The 21,382-nt window shown below is 41.3% G+C and overlaps 2 protein-coding genes across 5 annotated transcripts in view; one reads left to right on the forward strand and one right to left on the reverse strand.

Moving 5' to 3' along the window:
- CNNM2 (cyclin and CBS domain divalent metal cation transport mediator 2) overlaps positions 1-20,768 on the forward strand; it is a 123,935-nt gene extending 103,167 nt beyond the window's left edge. Inside the window, exons 5-8 of one of the 2 annotated variants that reach the window (XM_083441530.1) lie at positions 1,680-1,773; positions 6,017-6,082; positions 13,602-13,783; positions 17,241-20,768. In XM_083441530.1, the coding sequence (XP_083297656.1) occupies positions 1,680-1,773; positions 6,017-6,082; positions 13,602-13,783; positions 17,241-17,450 (552 nt within the window). In that variant the 3' untranslated portion in view covers positions 17,451-20,768. The remainder of the gene's footprint in view (positions 1-1,679; positions 1,774-6,016; positions 6,083-13,601; positions 13,784-17,240) is intronic. The other variant, XM_083441528.1, reaches the window with a different exon arrangement.
- Positions 5,875-21,382, reverse strand: part of NT5C2 (5'-nucleotidase, cytosolic II) — an 82,538-nt gene continuing 67,030 nt past the window's right edge. For all 3 annotated transcript variants that reach the window (XR_014511646.1, XM_083441550.1, XM_083441552.1), the window contains one exon: positions 5,875-8,818. Coding sequence is in view for 1 of the 3 variants with exons in the window: in XM_083441550.1 (XP_083297676.1) it covers positions 8,768-8,818 (51 nt within the window). In the remaining 2 variants the exon portion in view is untranslated. The remainder of the gene's footprint in view (positions 8,819-21,382) is intronic.

Here is a 21,382-nt window from a genome sequence, read left to right on the forward strand (position 1 = left end):
AAAAGAGAAAAGGAGACAATTTAAATTGAATATGTTATGTTTATTTTAAAGGTATTGAAATTGAGATATAATTATTGAAAGGGAGCATATGTCGAAAAGGGCAGCTTTTTGCCAGACTTATCACTGTTGCCCCCACCAGCAACAGCCAGTGATGTAGGACTGGGAACACGCAACAAGATGACGTCATGGCAAAAGTTAGACTGCCAAAGCATTAGAGAGAATTGTCGGGTGGGAGAGAGAGAATTGTACCCATTTTGAGTAGCCACACCTGGTGTAGCATTGTCTGTTTTTGCTTTGAATAATTTCCTGATTAACACTACAAAAGTTGTTATAGCATTACTGTGAGTATAATGAGTAGCAATTACTGAAACAAATAAGGTAAACTGGTTAGTTAATAGCATTTTTCTTCTGGATCCCTATATGTAGGGCAATATAGAAATGGCTGTCTGCATGATGCAGGTTGCTTTTACTTGGAGAATAATGTTAGAACCCAGTTTAGCTGATTTTCTACAAGGCCAATAGTATCTGTCCTCATTCACACTGAAATCAACTATTCCCTAAATGGTGTGCTGTGGGGATAAGTGGCAAAGCCTATAATGTTTGCAGAATTGTGCATAATGTTTTGCTGCCTCTTTTGGGTACTCCTTCTCACACCATGGGCTTTACAATATGTTGAACCAGTAGCGTGGGATGTACCTGTGTAGACCTGTCCTTACTGTTGGCATAGGATGCAATGCATATTTCTGAAAATAAATTGGGCAAGTTTAATTCATTAAAATTGTGCTTTTTGTCAGCTGCTGAATAGCATGCCCCTTTATCTAATATTCACTCTTCTCACTTGGGTTAGGTAACTGGACTTGGCATGCATGAGTGGTACTTGCTTGTTTCTCTCACCCCTCTAGTCTTTCTTAGAAATAATATATCTGGCAAGAGTTGCATTGCTACAGCTTTCAGGAAGTTGCATTGTTATCTGAGTATGAAAATATTATGATGTTGCATGAGAAAAAATGCAAATCAATGCATGGTTATATGCAGTACAGTTTTAATTTGGAGATAATATAAGAAAAATGGATGACAGGATCTGTTCTGTCCACCTACAATGGCTCCTACAGTAGCAGAATGTTGGCATTAGTTCAAGATTCCTGTTCACCTGTTGTTATGTTACAGGGTATTTTATAGGATAGCAATTCTAACCACACCAGTGCCGCAAGTGTACATTCTTGCTAGTCATTCATATAAAATGGGGTGATAAGGCAGCAGAACAGGGAACCATCTAGTACTAAGTTGAGATGATGGATTTGCAATGTGTGTGTGTGTCGGGGCTCTTCCATGAAATGCTACCTGAAACATTCTATGACAATATGTTGCGCAATGAAACTATACAGAGGCCCTGAAAAGATTATATTATACATGTAGTGTAGCCTTCTTCAAGTATTCAGAATCTTGAAGAATTATTTTTACCCATATATTTGTGATTTATTTGTGCATGATTGAGAAACTGCAGTATCTAGAACACTGAATATGAATGGAAAAAGAAATTGTGTTTTTTTCAAAAAAAAAAAAAAAGCTTTATCTGCCTCACATGTTGATCTTATTAAACTTCAAATGAGGGATGAACATTAACTCAAAGCAGGAATACTTTTGAACCCACTAGGAACATTGTCATCTTTTCTCCACAGGGGAAAGTGGAAGTGGAGGCTGGGAAAGAGGGAATGAAGTTTGAGGCTGGTGCTTTCTCTTACTATGGAGTGATGGCTCTCACAGCATCACCAGGTAATTTCTTAATTTCTCTGTTTGAAATTCCTTCCAGAACAAACATCCCCTACTGCTGGGGTGTTGAGGGCTAGAGGAACAAATTTAGTTTTTGATTAAATCTGATGAAGCAGTTCATAACAGTGCCCTGTCAACATAAACAGCTTGACATGGAGGAAACCTTAAGCCATCAGAAGTGTTTAATTAGAATGCCGCAGAATGTTTATTGGCACGGATCTAGCACAGTATTTAGATTTGGTAGCTTAACATTTCTTGTTAATTTTTGTACTGAAAAATTGTCGGGACAAAAGAAGAAAATAAGCTGCTTGGAGATCAGGTCTGCCTACCATTGCAAATCTTTTTTTCAAATCAATAAATTAATCTTTTAAAAATTCATAAATCCATATTAGAGCAATACCTTTTATTAGGCCAACCAAAACATCACAAAATAGTGTGCAAGCCTTCAAGTTCTCAATATCTCCTCTTCAGTTAGATGGCAAAGCAGTGTGGGGAGAGAAAAAAAACTTGGCTGACAGGAGTACCATGAATCTTATTTAGTAAGAGTGTTAAGGAAGGATGTGGGAGGATGTAGCAGACATTCAAATAAGTCTCTTTCAGGTTCTATGCCAGTATCAGATTGCTTCAAGGTTAAGGGGTAGAAGAAACAGCAATGGTGTCTTGTTAAGGTGTCAGAACAATTGTAGTCAAGTAGTTGACACTTCAACATATAAATAAGAGGTTTGCATTATGTGAGGGGTACAACTCTTCAATAATGATGTAGGCTATCATAAGTTTGATCACGCTCCTATCAGGCGGTATTGACAGTTGGTTTTTATTTTATTTTATTGTTTAAAGCATTTTTAATCTGTTTTTTTTTCACCAGAAAGGCTCCCAACTCATTTTCAAAATCAGAAAGATCGTCCCTACCCTCAGACTTACAATCTGAAAGACATGACAGACAAGGGGGAAAGGAACAAGGATAAAAACACTTGGGCACTGTTACAGTTCATATAGCAGCTGGGATGAGAACAGTTCAGGTAGCCTGATGGAATGACTGCTTGGTGACAGCCGGGGAGAGCCACAGGCAGCTGATCTCTCAACAAGAGTGCAACAGCACTTTTTTTTACTTCTCTCCCTTTGTTATGCAGCCTAGTGGAATGACTGTCGCATTGGTTAATGAAAACTTCCTGGGTAACAGAACTTCAGATTTTCTGAAGTTCAGATTGTCAGAAGGCCTTTGCCAGAGTTTGATTAGTTCATATTTGTCTTTATAATAAAGCTTTTCTCCACCATGCTGTGGAATTATGCAGTGGTGGCTGGAAGATAGGGAGATGGAACAGTAGGTGGAGCCAATGTTGGGCAGAGCCAAGTAATTCTAGTTTTGTCCCATGCCTCTCCCTGCTGAGTTCTGCAAGGGCAGTGTTGATCCCAAGGAGGAGGAAGATGACGTGCAATATAAAAGTATATAAATTATAAGTAAGAAGGCCAGCCAGTGGGGGCTGGATGAAGGCAGACTGAGTTTGGAGGGCCAGTGCCCCTTTGGCCCAAATGGATCAGCCTCCACTGGGATTAGGTGAGCATGTCTATGCCTGTTCCCTGTTGGAAAACTTGCTTTGTTTTAGAGTACTTGCTATGCGTTTCATCTGTGGGAGACAACACATACTTTCTGTAGGCTAAGGTGTACAGTAGCTGTAGTGATTTATTTGTATTTCTGCTAAGATACATATTTACAACTGCCTAGAGTTACAGTGGTACCTTGGTTCTCAAACTTAATCCATTCCAGAAGTCGGTTCTAAAACCAAAGCTTTCCAAAACGAAGGCGCGCTTTCCCATAGAAAGTAATGCAAAATGGATTAATCCTTTCCAGACTTTTAAAAACAACCTCTAAAACAGCAATTTAACATGAATTTTAATATCTAACAAGACCATTTCTGGATTAGGATTGGGTTAGTGTTAGGGTAAGGATTAGAATTAGGGTTAGGGTCAGTGTTGTTTTATGTTTTCTTGTGATTTTGATTCATTTGCAGTTTGTTTGCTTTTTTCCATTTTGTTCTGCTGCTGCTTTTTCATGAGTTGCAAGTTTGTTGGCTTTGTTATTTTGTGGATAGTTTCATTTTTAATTTTAAATGCTCAGGGGAGCGCGAAGCCTCCACCCCAGCTGAGAGATCCACACCCCTGCTCCTGCTTGCATGCGAGTAGGAGCTGGATTGGGCAGCTCAGCTGGGGAGTGGGAAGCCTCTGCTTCCCAGCTGAAAGATCACAGCTGGGGGCTCCTTCTCCTCAAGGGAGAAGATTAAAGGAGCCCCCAGCTCAGCATCAGAGCCCCTGCACCACCTGAAGGCAGCCAGGCAGAAGAATTGCTGGGGTGGTGAAGGTGGAGGCAGCCCAGTAGCTGCATCTGAGAGCCCCTAAACTGCTCCTGAGGCAGCTGTCGGGCTGTCTCCGCATTGCTACCCTATACTCCTTTAAACTTCTCTACTCTGAAGGCAGCCCTTTTTAGGGAAGCTTTTAATATCTGAAGGACTATTGTATTTTAATATTTTGTGGGACGCTGCCCAGAGTTGCTGAGGAAACCCAGCCAGATGGGCGGGGTATAAATAAATTATTATTATTATTATTACTATCATCATCATCATCATCTTCATTAACACAGCCACACACTCCTTAGTGTAAAAGTGTGAAGGAGCCTGCACCTCTCCAGGTGAGCAGCCCCGATCCAGCTCCTACTCCTGTGCAAGCAGGAGTGGGGGTGGGGATGTCTTTGCTGGGAAGCGGAGGCTTTGCGCTCCCCAGCTGAGCTGCCCTGATTCTGCTTCTACTCCCGTGCAGGCAGGAGTGGGGGCACTCAAAGCGGAAGTGTGGCACTGAAAAAGGAGTGTAACACTCAAAACGGAACAGTTCAGATTCAAAAAAAAAATTAAAAATTCACAAAGCGGAACACCTACTTCTGGGTTTGTGGTGCTCAAATTCCAAGTTGTTTGTGAACTAAGCTGTTCGAAAACCGAGGTACCACTGTATAGGGCAAAATCCAAGTGGTGTCTGCCCACTTGTGTAACAGAAATCTACTTGCACAGTGGGACTTCCAGTTTCTCTTCTCCCCTCTCCTGTCTTCTGAGTGCCCCCTCAATCTGCTCCAGAGGGTTTCCCAGCCTCTGAAGGTAGACAAGGTGAGACAAGCCCTGGTTTCTTCTGTTGCATTGCTCTTATGCAACTGTTCTACTGGAAAAGAAAGTATTGCTCTTGCAATATGTTCCATTTCAGATTGATTTAGTATCGCATGCTGGTGCTGCATTCTCACCCACGTCTTTCCATGTTTCTGCATTTGAGGGAATAATCCCTCTTCCAGATGCCATTTGAGCCTTTCGCTTGCAATAATCACTTCTCCAGAGCAATGCCTTTTACATCTTGGAGGAGGTGTGCTGCTGATCCTTGTTGTATTGCTGCTCTATTTTCCTATTAAACCATTTCAATCTCTATACTGTCTTGATGCCTGATATCTTTCAGAATGCCTGGAATAGGATGAAATCTTAAAGGAATTCATAGTTGTAAGAAATGAAAGTTGCAGCTCACTCTGCAACAGCTGTCTTTGATGACAGCCAAAAGACTTTACAGAACGAAACGTTGTTCTTGTCTGGAAAAAATGATGGCAATGTGGTGCTTTGAATTTTATGAGGCCCATGTTGACTAAAGCAGTGGGATGAGCTGGACTTACCATTGCATTTTATAACATACGATCAAAATGGATAAGCTTGTGAAAAAACTACTACTTTATATTACACATCTAGACGCCTTGTGCTACACACACCTTATTTTTTGTCATATAGTTTTATTTAAAAGCATTAACATACTGATTAATATTTCAAAAAAATATCTGAGTTGTGTACAGTCTAACAAACAAACAAACAACATATCACTAAAACATTGCTTTATATCATTGTTAGTAAGTGCTGGGTCCCCAAGAGGACTAATGAACTATCGTTCCTAAATGAAAAGCTGTTCATATGTTTATGGTTAATAAACAGGGAACAGGTATAGTTGCACAACTCCTGATTTCTTGTACTATTTGAGTAAGTTTCTGATCAGCTTTTCATTGCTTTATGTCCCTTCATTATTTTCTACCCCTTTATTTTCCCCTCTAATTTTGAATTGTATTTCAGTTCTCTATTATGTGTCAACTGATCCTCTCTCCTGTTGATTATAGATACCAGCACCCTCATTGATCCTGACCTCATCTGTTTTTTTTTTCTTTCCCTCCTTCGTCTAGTTCCCTTGTCCCTGTCTCGTACCTTTGTTGTCAGCAGAACAGAATTATTAGCAGCAGGTACTCCAGGTAAACTTGCACGTTTCTTCTTCACCCTTTTGTCACTGCACTTACCCTCTATTGAATCAGCAACAGCTTGCATTTACCAGATGCCCATTTTGTTGGAGAAATGCAGGCAAGATCATGCCTGACAGGTAGGTGCTTGAGCTTATGTTTGCGATTAGTTAATAGCAAAAGGACACCGAAACAAAAATCAGTGCTTCTTTTATAAGAACGTAAGAAGAGTTTGCTGGATCAGGCCAGTGGCCCATCTAGTCCAGCATCCTGCTCTCCCAGTGGCCAACCAGATGCCTGTGGGAAGTCCACATAATATAGTCAGTCATGGAGAAGCTTTCCTTGACTGCTAACATTGAAGACTTTTTAAAGCAACAATTAACAACAATTAAAACAACAATTAAAGATATTGTTGAAGGAGATCACTCCCTGCCCAGTTTCTTTCTGATTGCACACAGGAGACAGAGATCTCCTTTGTAAAGGGCTCTGAAAGATGTCTTTGCCAGTCCTTTCCACAGCCACCTCTGACAAGTAAGGCACTCTACAAAAAGAGTCAGGTATGGGCCAAACTAGATGTGACTATTGCCTTTGTATAGTTGTTTTTTCTTTCACAAATAGCTCACACAGGAGACCCCAGGCTTGATCAGAACCATGAGATGAGGAAAGGGAGCATTTAACCCACCCCCACTGCGTTCAATATCTACACACCCCACATCATCCCCCATGGGCTCCAAAGGGGGCTTTCCTTCCATTATTAATAGCAGGTAAAGCGAAGACCAATCCAACCTAGGATCACAGCGGGGGCAAAGGGTTAAAGGACCCTCCATCCCAGTATGACCCACTATCCCACACCCATGTACTGGGTATTTGTGAAGGAAATAACATGATAAACATGTCTAATCTGATCCTCAGTCTGTCATACAGGCCATGTCTGCAAGCCCGGTCAAAAACCTTCTTAAATAGCTAGAGAATTCCAATTCATCATGTGGAAACATGCTTTTGCAGCTACAGGTATTGTTGTTTGAGGCAAGCAACCCCTATCCATGCTACCAGTGGAAGTTGCTCTGACCTTCCAAGTTCCAACTCCTGCAGCCTTCTCTTGTTCCCCTTCTCCAGGTGTTTCCTTGTTAAGGCTTCCAGGCCTCCCAAGATGCCTGCTGACATTTCACCAGCGTCTGCCACTCTCAGTCTCAAACATGTCAGCATCTAGTTCTTCCAGTTGTGTCTGGCTTCTAAGGCATCATAACTGAAGTGGACTTTGGGGCACTCAAAGAACTTCCAAATCCCCAAACCACCTTTCTCTAAGCATCTCCTAATCCTGTACAACATACCACTTCAGTCACAGCAGAGATGCTTCCCAAGAAGCAGGACAACCAGCCTGATTAGAGACATAACAGCCTTCAATAATGAAGGACCAATTCCTTGGGATCTACCTTGTCTCGCTCAATGTGATACAGTCCCCTTCTCTGTATTAATAGTGATCATCTATGAGGTAGAAGCTAAGATTATCTTTCTGTATTGTGATTGTCTTTCTGTATTGGTTGTGCAAAGGTAGGCATTTTGGAAGGTGAGCAAAATGAATTTTTACCAAGACAGAGTTCTGCAAATTGGAATCCAGTTTTGTTCAGCAATATAACACCCTTTATTGTCTCAGAACACCTTGAGGTTTTTGAAAGTGCACAGTGGTAATTAGTAATGGTGGTGTCAGCGGCCAGGAGAGTTTTCCCCAAGATTCAGCTCCACCCCATCTAGAGGAGGTGGCTTTGCCCCAGTGATCCATGCTCTGGTCAAGTCCAGACTAGACGCCTGCAATGTGCTCTACATGGGGTTGCCTTTAAAGATGGTTCAGAAACTTCTTCTGGTCCAAGAATCCTACAAGGGTCTAGACAGTTGGTGTCTGTGACAGCTTAATTATATTAGTTGTACTGATTCCCAATGTTTCAAGGCTCAATTTAAGGTGCTGGTTTTGACCTTTAAAAGTCCTAAATTGTTTGTACCCAGCTGCAGGTTCCTGTACCATCTTGCCCACACTTTAAAGATCTGCTTTGGGATCTCTTCTGGTGTGTCTTCCCATTAGAGCTGAAAGGTCAGTGGCCAGGGAGAAGTTTTTCTCTGTGGTGGCCCAAAGATTTGGAATTCCATTCTCTTGGACTGACATCATCACACTACAGGGTTTTTAGAAGGCCTTGAAAGCCTTATCTCTTTCAACCGGCCTTCAAGGCATGATGCGTTACTGGCTGGTTGGTTGAAATATGATTTTTAGGGGCTCTTTTAAATTATATGACGAGTGTTGTTTTGTTGTTTCTAGTTTAAAACATTTTTTTCCTCAGTTTCTCTGCTTTATATTGTAACCCGTTTGAATGGGCATCCATCCCCCTCCCCCCAAAAAGAGTCCTAAAATATTTTACATAATGCATGTCTACAGAATCGTCCAGATTTTTCTGTTCCTATATAACTAGTAGGAATTTGACCTCTCACTTCCTTATAGAATGGAAGGAATTACATAGTATTGCAGCTCCAACCTGGGGAAGAAATCCAATCTGACTTGAATTTATTCAGTCACTTTGATAGGAGCAGCTGTGGTCTTGATGTGCTTTCTTCACAGCACCAGGCCTGGTGTATCCCTATCTGTCTTAGCCAGCAGTACTGTTTGAGAGGCTCTTGGGCCTGATGGGCTCTTCCACATAGTTGATATGAATTTCAGGTTGCAGCTATGCTCCCTGCAGTTGTGGGTCCTGAAGGTTTTCTCTCCTATATATTCAAAGAAATTTTAGTTGATTAATCATATGTCAGTAAATGAAATCATTTACATTTACATTAATTTGCATATGAATAAAACAGTACTTATGGCCCACGATGTTCCTACATGTTAGTTGTTAGCTAGCCTGGAGCCCAGTTGATTAGAGTGTGGTGCTGATTATGCCAGGGTTGCAGGTTTGATCCCATATGGGACAGCTGCATATTCCTGCATTGCAGGGGGCTGGACTAGATGACCCTTGTGGTCCCTTCCAATTCTATGATTCTATGTTATAGCAGGCACCATCTTGGAAGTGACATTTCCTGATGTGTGAGGAAAAGGGGGACTAGGTTTTGTTTTTTTTAAGATTGTGCCTTCTACCCATAGATTTTGTAAGTTCGTCTAGTAAATATGTTCAACAGTCTTTTTTAAAAAAATAACTTGCTCAATTAATGACACCTTTTAATTAAATATTGTTAATTTAATCTGTCTAAATGTTATAGTCCTGCCTATATGCCACTTTTATGCCATCTTTGTGCTACGGTCAGTGGTTTGAACATGAGCAGCAAAGTGCTGGCTTTGTTTCTTCAGGCTTTCACATCTCCTAAAACAATATTTTTCAATAGAAACAGTTGCCCTCTGAGGTGGGTTTTAGGGGGGTCCAGGGGGCTGTAGAGGGGGAGAAGACCAGGGGGGAAATTGGTTGCTTGATCTGCTTTCCTCTTGCTCGACCTTTGTAACCTTTGGGGTACAACTTCATGCTTATTGGTATTTAATAATACATAGATGAAGAATTTTCATTCCAATTCTTTCACCTTTAAAACTTTAGTAGTTGGCTAAGAACATGAGAGACCTTGTAGCAGACCCAGCAGCACCACTCTGAATGCTGAGACAAATGCTGGGGCCTATAGATGCTGCAGCAGCGACTGCCATTTTTACTGCCCCAGAAGCTGATCTGCCAGAGGCATGCTGCCCCCAATGCATTGCCTGGTCTGGTAAATACAATTGGGGGTCGGGATAAGGTGCAGGCGTAGGCAGCAGCAAGGACAGAGAAGCAGCAAGTGAAAAGTTGGTAATTCCAGCTACTATCTTTCTTTGCTCAAAGCTTCCTCAAATTCGACACTAGGCATCGACCTTAGTTTTGAAAACAACTGATTTTGATATTTACAATATTGTCATTTGTTTTAGATTCCCCCGCCCCCCATTCTGCACTAACTCTGTATTCATTCTGTGTGTCATGCTTCTAATGGGAGATGGGTGTGTTGCCTAGAAAGCAGCACAGGTGATAGCAATTGCCCAATAGCTAAAACACAGTCATGAAGAAGGGGGAGAAGTACAACTATAACCAGGACTGAGTGAAGGATAAAGAAATGAATGGCTTTAAGTTACAGCAGAACAGATTTAAATTGCACAATGTTTGTAAGTAAAATTCTCATTGCTATGTATCCTTAGATTTGTGTACAGAGAGATTGAGGGTATGGGTTTCTTTATAAAAATATGAGATTTATATAACATCTGTCAAGGATAACAATTAAGAAAGTGAATATTTTGAATTATATATTTGTTAGATGTATTTGACTCTTGAGATAATTAAAATCATGTGCTCTGCCTTGATAGTGCAGTTAAAGCTTCTGTATAGTTTATTCTTTGGAGGAACCCATTTCCACCAATATTGACAATTTTCTTTTTGTAATTAATCAGGAGGAGGAAAAAATGTGTGTTTGTTTTGCTTATTTTTCAAATATACTTCCTGTCTTCTTACCTCCTGATTTTTTGCTTTACAAACTACAAGGAGAATCTCACTGCAGGTTTTAATTGCCTGCTGTTTGTCTTGCAGTCATTTGAGGATTTAGTACCCCCACACCTGTGTTTAGTATACTGCCTTGAAATTATAATTAGACACATTTTCAACTTCAACAGTATTAGCTTTTCAAGTCTTGCTGTCTTTAAGTAGATTAGCATGCTTAAACATAAAGCATGTTTGAGGCAGGCAGTCATGAAGTGGAATAAGTATTGACCTCAGTGCTCAAGCTAGTGGTTCCCAAACTTATTTTTCTCACTGACTACTTGAAAACTGCTTATTGTCTTGGCAGGCCACTGAATAACTTTTCTGCCTATTGTAGCAATTGATATGTGCTGCACCAGACATCTTATGGTTTTTAATTGTATTTTATCACACACACCACTGTGAACCACCTGAATGTAGCTTGTGGATCACTGGTGGTCCTCAGATCACTGTTTGGCAACCCCTGCTCTAAACTACTGTATTTTTCGCCCCTTAGGACGCACTGTTTCCCCTCCAAAAATGAAGGGGAAATGTGTGTGCGTCCTATGGGGCGAATGCAGGCTCCTTGGCTTCAGCGATAGCAACGCGAAGCCTCCGAAGCCTGCACTCCGGAGGCTTCGCATTGCTTTCGCTGAAGCCAGGAGAGTCTGTTCTTTGAGGCTGGCGGTGGGGGAAAGCAGCGCTTCCCCCCATCGCCAGCCCCAGAGGATCGGGTGGCAGTGGGAAGGCGCGTGACGCCTTCACGCTACTCTCCGACCTGGTTTGGAGGCTGGCGGTGGGGGAAAGCAGCGCTTCCCCCCATCGCCAGCCCCACAAGCTGGGTCGAAAAGCTTGCAGGAGCCGCACAGCCTTTAAAGAGTGCGCAGCTCTCGGTGGCTTTTCCCAAAGGAGGGAGAAGGGACTGACTGGCTGAGTCAGTCCCTTCTCCCTCCTGTGGGCTTTTGCGGGAGATGGGGGAATTCCCCCACCTCCCGCAAAAGCACCCAGAAGCTGTGCTCTTTAAAGGCTGTGCGGCTTCTGCTGGCTTTTCTATGGGGAAGGAAATCCCCCCACCTCGTAGAAAAGCCCGCAGGAGCCGTGCACCCTTTAAAGAGCGTGCCGCTCTTGGGGGCTTTTCCCCGAGGAGGGACAAGGGACTGACTGGCCATTTCAGTCCCTTCTCCCTCCTGGTCGAAAAGCCCGCAGGAGTCACGCGCGGCTCCTGTGGGCTTTCGCGGGAGGTGGGGGAATTCTGCCACCTCCCGCAAAAGCAGGGAGAAGGTCTTGGAGTAGCGCACAGGCTGCGTGCAGCCTGTCCGCTGCTCTCAGAGCTGCGGGGGGTGTGTGTCATATTTTTTTCCTTGATTCCCCCCCCCCCCTGAAAACTAGGTGCGTCCTATGGGCCGGTGCGCCTTATAGGGCGAAAAATATGGTACTTTAATCAGCCCTTGCTTTAGGGTGCTGATACCTAGATTTGTGGACCAGCTGTTATTTTTCAGGAAACCATGTTCATTCCATGCAAGTGAAACCAAGTAGGTTTAGAAGGCCCATTATTCGAATTAAATACGCCATGATCAGCTTGAATTGTTTCCATTAATTAACATTTATCTGATCAGCATAGGGTATCAAAGTGGGAGAAGGAAATTGTCTATATTATTGGTGGCAGAAATAAATGTACTTAATTTGTATTATTGCATGCTGTTGGAAGGAAATGAAGGATCCCCACATAATGGTATTTTTAGACACTGAGCTGTTGTGGCATAAATGTGATAGAGCTTGGATATTTCTCCTTGCCTTCTTCACCTCCTTTTATCATATATGCATTCCTTGCTGCAGCCACTTGTTTATTTTCATTGCTACATGAACTGGCTATTCTGCAAATAAACACAATTGTTCTGATTAATACTGTAATGCACAGGCTAGATGGGACCTTAGTTTGGAAAAGGTTACAAGAGGAGCTTTTGCTTGATAGCTCAGTGATGCTCAGTATTTTGAACATCTGAATTGGTTGTTTCTAGTTTTGGCTTCTTTCATAAATATTGTTGGTGCCTTCTGTTGGGCCCAGAAACATTACAACTCGGACTCCTTGTTCTTAAATAAAGCAGTCTTGCTGCATGGCCAGCACAATAGCAGTCTTTCGTACTGTGCTCTGTTTGTGTGTTAAAAAATTCCTGGAATACCTACCACCACCTTGTTTGCTGCCTGTTCACAATATTACACAATGGTGCCTTGAAATCATCTTTGTGTGAGCATATAGGTTTGTAGAAACTGTTCAGTGTTACACTTCTGATATAATATTCTTAAAATGTGTATAGGGAAATAGTTAAAATTTCCACAGGTTTGTTGTAACATGGGAATATTCAGATGTTTAAGATGTTGGAACATAGCAGAAGAAACTGGCATCTGCAAAGCTTCAAATCTATTCCACTGTACAGAAATGTGTAACTGTGCCTATTTACTAAACACCTTCCTTCATGTATTTTCAAAACATAAGATGGGAAATGTCAGGGAATGGTCATAATTGGCTAAAGAAAAAGGTTTGAGAAGTGGTATTAAATACAATGTGTTATGAGTCTTTTGTAGTATGCTATTAATTTGCAACTGGCTATAATTGAATTGAAATGAAAGCTGCACTTTTCTTAGACCCTTGTAAAGTGAAAACTATTTTTTTATCTGGTCAGACTTTAATATTATCCTCTTTAATTGACTTCTTCTTGGTCTTTGGCCCTATTGCCGCAATCTCTTTGATTCTTGATTGTAAATTAGGATACGCTACTTATTATAGGTACCAGAACAGAATTGCTATGTCTCAATCGGCCTCTATATAAAGTCACCTGTAATGGGTCTGAAGATAAGAAACCTCAGAGTTGGGATTTTAGTAGTGAGATCTGTTTGAAAGTGTACACTGCAGTATTATAGCTCTAGCAAAAGCTGTTTCAATAGGAAAATTTAACATGGATCTGCATGAATAGATGTGAGTCTCATAAGATAAGATTTTTTCTGAAGCATCTTTTCCTTTCCTTTTTCCCCAGCTGAAAACAAGTCACCACCTCGTCCTTGTGGCTTGAATCATTCAGACTCTCTTAACAGAGGGGATCGCATTGATGCGGTGACACCAACGATAGGAAATAGCAACAACCAGTTGAACTCATTTCTTCAAGTTTATGTTCCAGACTACTCAGTGAGAGCTATCTCAGACATTCAATATGTCAAGGTAGGAAAAGGGGGAATGGTTAACTATCTTCTACCAGCAAAATATATTTTTGGTTGGTTGGCTGCCCATAGCCAATAGTTGCCAACTGGTCCTAATGCTACTTTGATAAAGCATTCAGAATTTGGCAGGAGCTGTTTTGGACTGCTGAAACTCTTCTTTTTTCCCCTTCATTGTGAGGTACCATATTATTCCACCTCTCCCAGGGAGGATCTATTCTGCACCCTACCCAAGGCATATTCCTCAACTGTATTTGCTCATGAATGACATGTGGATGCTGTTATAAAGAAGGGTCAGCAGTCACATGCTCCCTGCCCACATTCATCACACAATTGGGAATTAATATGTATGCATCTTAATATGTATTTCCATTCTAAAGTTCAGCAGCTGTTGATTTTTTGGAGCTTCTGATGTTTCACATGTGCTTTTAAATTATATAATACATTGTTAATTGACTTTGGGCAGCTATGAATTTGAGATCTTGAATGAATTGATAGGCTTCAATTTTTTATGTTCTAATGGCACCCATCTAAATGCATGTCCCATTCATATTCTGAGATGTAGCATCAATTAGTTTGCCTTCACGAGAGGGGGTCTTGTCATCTAGGAAGCCCACGACCTCCACACACACTGCCCAGGACCCCCAGGAGATCACTCTGGTCCTGCTAATCCAGCAGTTTGACCACCCCCAGAGGCCCCCACTCCATTATTGCTCGAGACAGATGGAAGCCAACAAACATGCATATTAGAGTTGAGAGAGGTAGTGCTGCATAGCCTAGGGAATATTACACAAATGAATAAGGACATCTGTTCACTTCTCATTTCTCCAGAACATGCTAATGGAGCAAATGCAACTTAAGGCTCTTTCAAATACATAGATTCTTTGATATTGTGCTGCTCCAGCTTGTTCTTATCCCCCAAGTAAAAGAGAAACTCTGTATTCATCTCAGTATCTAGTATTTATGGATTGTGGCCCTCTCTCAAAAATGTTCAACAATGTGTAGACGCAGGTCCCAGTATCTGCTCGCTCATTCAGCAAAAAAAATCACTTAATCTGAACACAAAGATTTATACCCAAACCTCACTATACACAGTGCAGATTCAGATATCCTAACAGTCAGTTTGCTCACTTCCCCTTGTTTGTGCTTTGCTGGTCAGCAGCAGCCATTTTTGGACAGAAATAATGGGGAGGGGGAGGGGGGAGGGAAATCACAGGGAGGGAAGGGACAAATCAGACAGCAGAGAGATTGGACAAATAAGTTTTTCCTTTGTCTCTCTTTTGCTGTTTGGTTGCAGCCATTTCATGGCAGCAGGAGGAGAGGGATCACAGTATAGAAATGTTCCCATAGGAAATAATGGAAATCATCAGCTCATTATGCAAACACTCTCCTAATGATTTCCTGGGAATACATTGTGCAGAACCTGCATGTATTTATTCAATTTGTTGCTCTTTGCAACAAAAATGTCTCAAAGCAACTAAGAAAATAGGTAAAATACAAAAATGCAACAAACATCAAATCATGAAAAAATACTAATAGTGTTCATACTCAGTAATAAAATAACAAGGATAATATCCTTCCCCATCCAACCACCAAAACTATAATAGTGAATAAACCAAACCATCTCAAGGACCAAATGCCTTTGCCTAGTGCTGAAAAACTGACAGCATTGGCACTAAGCAAGCTTCCCTCAAGAGAGCATTCCCCAAATGGGGTGGGGGGAGGGGCCACTGAAAAAGGGGGTTCCATAAATAGGTGTTTTTGTACTGCAGTATAATTTAGATTGCTTGTATGCATTTGTTTAATGAAAGCTCCCCAAGGAATCTATTCTCGGCAATTACTGTATTTACTCGAATCTAATGCTCACCTTTTTAGGCCAAGTTATGTTGCAAAAATTAAGGTGTACATTAGATTTGATGGCAAATTTACATTCGCCAGCAAATACTTTTTTTGGTTTCAAGGTTTTGAAAATTAAGATGTGCATTAGATTTGATGGCACATTAGACTTGAGTAAATACGGTAGAATTTTGCAGACCACATCCATGCAAAGGAACATAAAATGTGTCTACTTCTACTACTACTAATTTATTATTTATACCCTGCCCATCTGCCTGGGTTTCCCTAGCCACTCTTACATAATAATAATAATAGCTTAATAATAATAATAATAGCTTAATACAGTGGTACCTCAGGTTAAGAACTTAATTCGTTCTGGAGGTCCGTTCTTAACCTGAAACAGTTCTTAACCTGAAGCACCACTTTAGCTAATGGGGCCTCCCGCTGCCACCACCGCACGATTTCTGTTCTCATCCTGAAGCAAAGTTCTTAACCTGAGGTACTATTTCTGGGTTAGCAGAGTCTGTAACCTGAAGTGTCTGTAACCTGAAGCGTATGTAACCCGAGGTACCACTGTAATAACAATAATAGCATTTTAAAATGTTCAAAACATCACATATATAATGCAGAAAATAGCTCTAGAATGGCTGCTGTCCACAGAATACTAAATTGACCAAATTCACCAGTTTTTTAAAAATCGTATTACTCAATAAATTGATAGGATAAAGAATCTCCTTGCTGTCTTTACCTTGCCATCCCCAGCATCCAAATTCAATAAGTTAATAAGAACTTGTTGTTTTCCTCGCACTTAACCGTGGCTTGCCTTAGTGTTATGTGTGCACCAGGGCTAAGTGTGATCGCACAACTGTCTGGGTAACTCACATTAAAATTTGTGTCCACTTTGCTCTTGTCCTGGTCCTTCTGCTGCCATGCCAACCAGAGCTAAGCCTTGGTTTGGTTTAGTACTATGTCTGATCCCATGCTCATGGCTTGTCTCCTGCAAACAAGCCACAAATCTTGCCTACAGCTCATGTTTTGTCTGGAATGAGACAAGCCTCCTGGCAACAGCAGCAGGACCAGGTGAGGAGTTAAATAGCCACAGCTTTTACTCACTTAATTTTTGTTAGGCTGAGCATTATGTGTGAAATGGGCATTTTTGTAAATGAGGTCATTTCAGGTGGTAATTTGTCATATAGTATAAAGATTCAGATGCAACTCATTGATTTAATTTAGAGTGATAAACTTTGAGCTCTGTTTATATGAGAATTATTGCTCACTTCTTGTTTCCGAATACTTCTGTGCCACTTACTGGAGACCCTGGCTAAAATGAAGACGAGTCTCTTAAAAACTGCATAGTAAGCACTATGAACTAGGGGGATTGGATTACTTGGAGCCTTTTAGAAAATGCATCCTGTCAAACATATCTATACTGTTCTTATGCATTATGAAACAATTTACTGTTGCTACACTTGATTTTGAAGTAACAAGGACAAGTCGGGTTGGGCTGAGATGTATGAAAACATTACAGTAGATATTACTGTACATTACAGTAGATACAGTTGTTCTCTGTATCAACAAATATTAATTTAATTATGGACTTTGTATCTTTCATGTGCTTGGCATAGATCTCAAGGCAGCAGTACCAAAATGCCCTAATGGCATCCCGGATGGATAAAACACCTCAGTCCTCGGACAGTGAAACCACTAAAATAGAACTGACTCTTACAGAACTGCATGATGGTTTGCCGGATGAGACGGCAAATCTTCTGAACGAACAGAACTGTGTAACTCACAACAAGTCCAACCACAGTATGCACAGTGAAGGCGCCATCTAGGAGCTGACACATAGCATCTTCCTCTTCCTCTGCCCTCCATCCCAACCCTTATCTTCATCAGGACCAGGCCTCATTCCTTCCCCTTGCCTTCTACCTGACTGCAAACACCATTAGTATGTGCTTATTAAGCTGTGCTGCATCCAGTGCTCTGAGACCAAAGACTTTAAGCTGATCCTGAGGGCAGAAAAAGAAGCAAGAACAAGGAGCTCAGAGTGAGAGGTGGATGCAAGAGGGAAAAGCAACCAACACTGAAGCAAAACTTGGGAACGGTGAGCCACCCTTCTGGGGTGAATGGCAAAATTCTTCCTAGTGGAGTAGAATCACGTTTATTTTTCCAGCTGTATTGATGATCCTTCTAATGTATGCAACAGTTTAAACCTAAAGCTGCGTTTTATTTTTTCAAAAGAGAGATCATGGGTTTTTTTGTTGTTTTTTTTAAAAAAGAAGTATTTTGCAGTTTTAAGTGTTGCAGGACCTTCCCAGTTAAGTTCTTTTGTATTGTTCTTGAATTTGCTCCAGTACTCCCATTTTCCCCATATTGTTCTGTTTTCCCCTTGTTGAAATGAGAGACTGGTACTAGAATGTATTTGTTTTCTAAAGAACAAAGAATGAATGAAACTTAAATAATTTCTGGCATATCTCAATTGGGAGACTGGGGAAAAGGTGGTATTCTCCCTTGTCTAACCTTTAAGGAAGGAGGTATTTTGGGGTTGTGAATGTAAAATTTTTTCCCCCAAAGGCCATGTTTTAGAGTTCATAAATGTCAGAAAATGATGTGTGTGCCATATGAAGATGATTGATTTTTCAGAGGTAATAATTTCCCCCGGAGAATTACATAGTTTTTATTTATTATGGGGGAGTAATGATAGCAATCCCTACCACCTCCCCTGAGCTGAGTACGTACTTTAACTTGTTTATGTTTTCAGAGTATGGGGCGCCATCATAGTCAATGTGCTCCTTACTTTGAGAGGACATAATATAAGCAGGATAGAATGTAAGAGATGTTAGTCCACCAGTGACTTCAAACCTTTTATGTGATGCTGCTGTTACGCTGCTACGCTTGAGAGCCAAAGTAAATCGTCCCAAAGTTTTGCTTCCTGCAAGATGCACTTCACTATGAATGCTGTCCTGTTTTAGGTTTGGCAAAATGTTTTATTCCCTATAACAAAAGCTTTTCCGTATAAAATCAACCTATATTTGATGGTATGTGTGGCCATGATGGTGTCTGTTTCAGTGAAGGTATTGGAGAGGCACATCTGAAAGCTTTCCTATTCTTCTACTGGTTCTCCCTTTTAGGAGCCACCCTTTTAACCTACTGTTTTAAATAAGCTCTATGGGACAGTGGTTGGGCATGGAAGATGGACCAGGAATGCCTTCAGGACATTCTCAGCTCCCACACCTCAGGACACTGATATTTACTGTGGGAGTATTTGGAGGACTGTTCCTTTAGGGGTTCTCTGAATTTGAACAACCTGCCTTGACATCATTGTGACTCTGGGTTGCCTTTTGTCTGTTCTTCTTGCTTATAAGAAATATGACTGTGAAAACAATATTAATTGGTTGCTGAATGGGCCTGTTCTGCACAACAGTCTCTGAGCTGACTTCCAGACTCCGTTACTCGATTTCCCCCCTTCTTCTGCTCCACCCCCATTATTTCTGCTTTGCCAGAATCCTGGGTGATAGGGATGCCTCCGATTCTGTGACGCAGAAGTAGTTTTGTGCATGCTGGGATGAGCTTAATGTGAAGTCCCCACTTATGGAATTCCCCTTAGGGAAATGCTCTGGGGAGAGGTATGCCCCCTCCCCCCCCTTTACCCCTCCGATACCTTCCTGGATGAGTTTACGGAGACAAATATTTCATTCTATTTTTGGGAAAGTTTCTTATTCAGCAATTTAGTCTGCGTAAGGCGAATACTTGCTTTGTTCCACGGTTGCTCATAAAAAGAGGAATGGTAAGGAGGAAATTTAGTTTACCCCACCCCACCCCAAATCCCCATTAAGCCTATCAGTTCTTTATGAAGAGCCTAAGTGAAGAGTTATGACATTCAGTATAATTAGAAAATTTGGACCTTTTAATTTATTAGCATACATCTTTTTAAAAGTAGTTGTTTTATTCATGCTGCTCTTTACAGCCAGCTTTAAGGAAGGCAGGCAGGCCTCTGAGACAAAGAACCCACAAAGTGTTATGCTTCCTGCCAAAGCAGTAGAACAAAGATAAACTCAAATTTTTGAATGAAATGATGTCATTATAGCCAGCACACTTCAACAGATGGGAAGTGGAGAATGTTCTTGATCAAGAATGGGATTCTCAATTGCTCTTGTTTCTGCATTTCAAGCAGCAGCTCTTTGTCTTGCAAAATGTTTTATTCCCTATAACACATGTTGGATTCTACAACCACATTGGTGCTGACCCAAATTAATTTTCCTGGCTTATCATGATTGGCTTTACTAGTTTTCTTAAAAGGGTTCAGTGCTTATCTTAAATTCATGTAATTATTATTAATTAGGCCTAATATAAACCATACAAAGCTTGCAGGGTAAAGGCAATCTTCCATAGCCTAGCCCAGGGGTAGAAAACCCATGGTCATCCAGATGTTGTTTGGGTGGGGGAGACTTCCCCATCAGCCTCAGTCAGAAAGCTCAGTGGTCAGGGATAATAGGAGCTGTAGTCCAGTAACATCTGGAGACCCCCACGTTCCGCACCCCGGCCTAGAAGTTGGAGGGCAACATCTCTCCCTGAACATTTTGTAGTACAGGAAAAAATGAGGGCCAGGCCATGTGAATTAAAGGTCACCAGCCCATGTCAAGGTATAGGAAGTTGTTCTCAGTTCAAATATGCCTCTTAATTTGTACAGCATTATGAAACTCTGTTCCTTGGTGTCAACATCTACATAGCAGTTGTCCTCTGCTTTCTGACAAGTGATCATCTTCATGGATCTAGAAATATTATTTATCTTATTTAAAAATTGTGCTTCTCATGTTATATTTTAGAACAACTGTTTCACTGGCTTTTACAGGTACATTTGTGGGGGAATATGTTATTTGCATTACTTGAGAAAGTGACCTTGGAAAGAACCCTGCTTTCACTGTTTCTGTTTCTTTTGTCAAGTGTAGTCAGCAATTTAGTAGCTGGTAGCAGCCATTCAATCTTCATGTTCTAATGTGAAATTAGATGCAGCTTTTACACGAAATTTATTTTGAGGTGAGGTTTTTGACAATATTTTAAATGTCTGAATTAATTTTGTACTCTTTGTTGTGAATTGGAGACCTTGTACCTGTGTGTTGCCAAGCCTTACTAAAGAGAGAATTTGTTCTTGATAACTGTTATGTCTTCAAATACAAGAGTTGTGTCATTGGCCCAGACAGCATGTAAACTGATGGAGCAAGGGAGGTAGCACTTCCTCCTCCTTTTCCAAGCTCGCTATCTCAAGGAGGCCTAGGATTTGCAGAGAACTCTTCCACCTTTAACTGCCCAGCCAAAAAGCTCAGACCCATTAGAATATGTAAGCACTAATCAAAAAGTATGGCTGGAGCTCAGGCTGAACAAATGAAGATGGAAGTAATAAAATGTACAATTCACTTCGCAGATTTGTTTTCCCAAGTCCCAAAGGTAATCCTGAGGATTACTGGAGAAGTGTCCCAAGTGGCAGAGGTCATGATTTGGGGAAGGAATTTGTAGTGCAGAATTGAAGTGCTGGGTACCCTATGCAAAATGTGTCTTTGCACGAATGGGCTCCGTTACATGTCATAGGAAGCCATGTTTTATGCCCCACCAAGAACAAGCAATGTGCTGGTGATTGCTGCTGAATCGCTCCCATTTTGCTGCACCCCACTCAGGAGCAATAACCAGAAGTCTTGGACATGTGAACTAGCACTTGAGGTTTGATTTCTCCCAAACAAATAAACCATGAAAGTAAGCCAACATTTGCACG

This window comes from Podarcis tiliguerta, assembly GCF_965153285.1.
Source record: "Podarcis tiliguerta genome assembly, chromosome: 5".
NCBI lineage: Eukaryota > Metazoa > Chordata > Lepidosauria > Squamata > Lacertidae > Podarcis > Podarcis tiliguerta.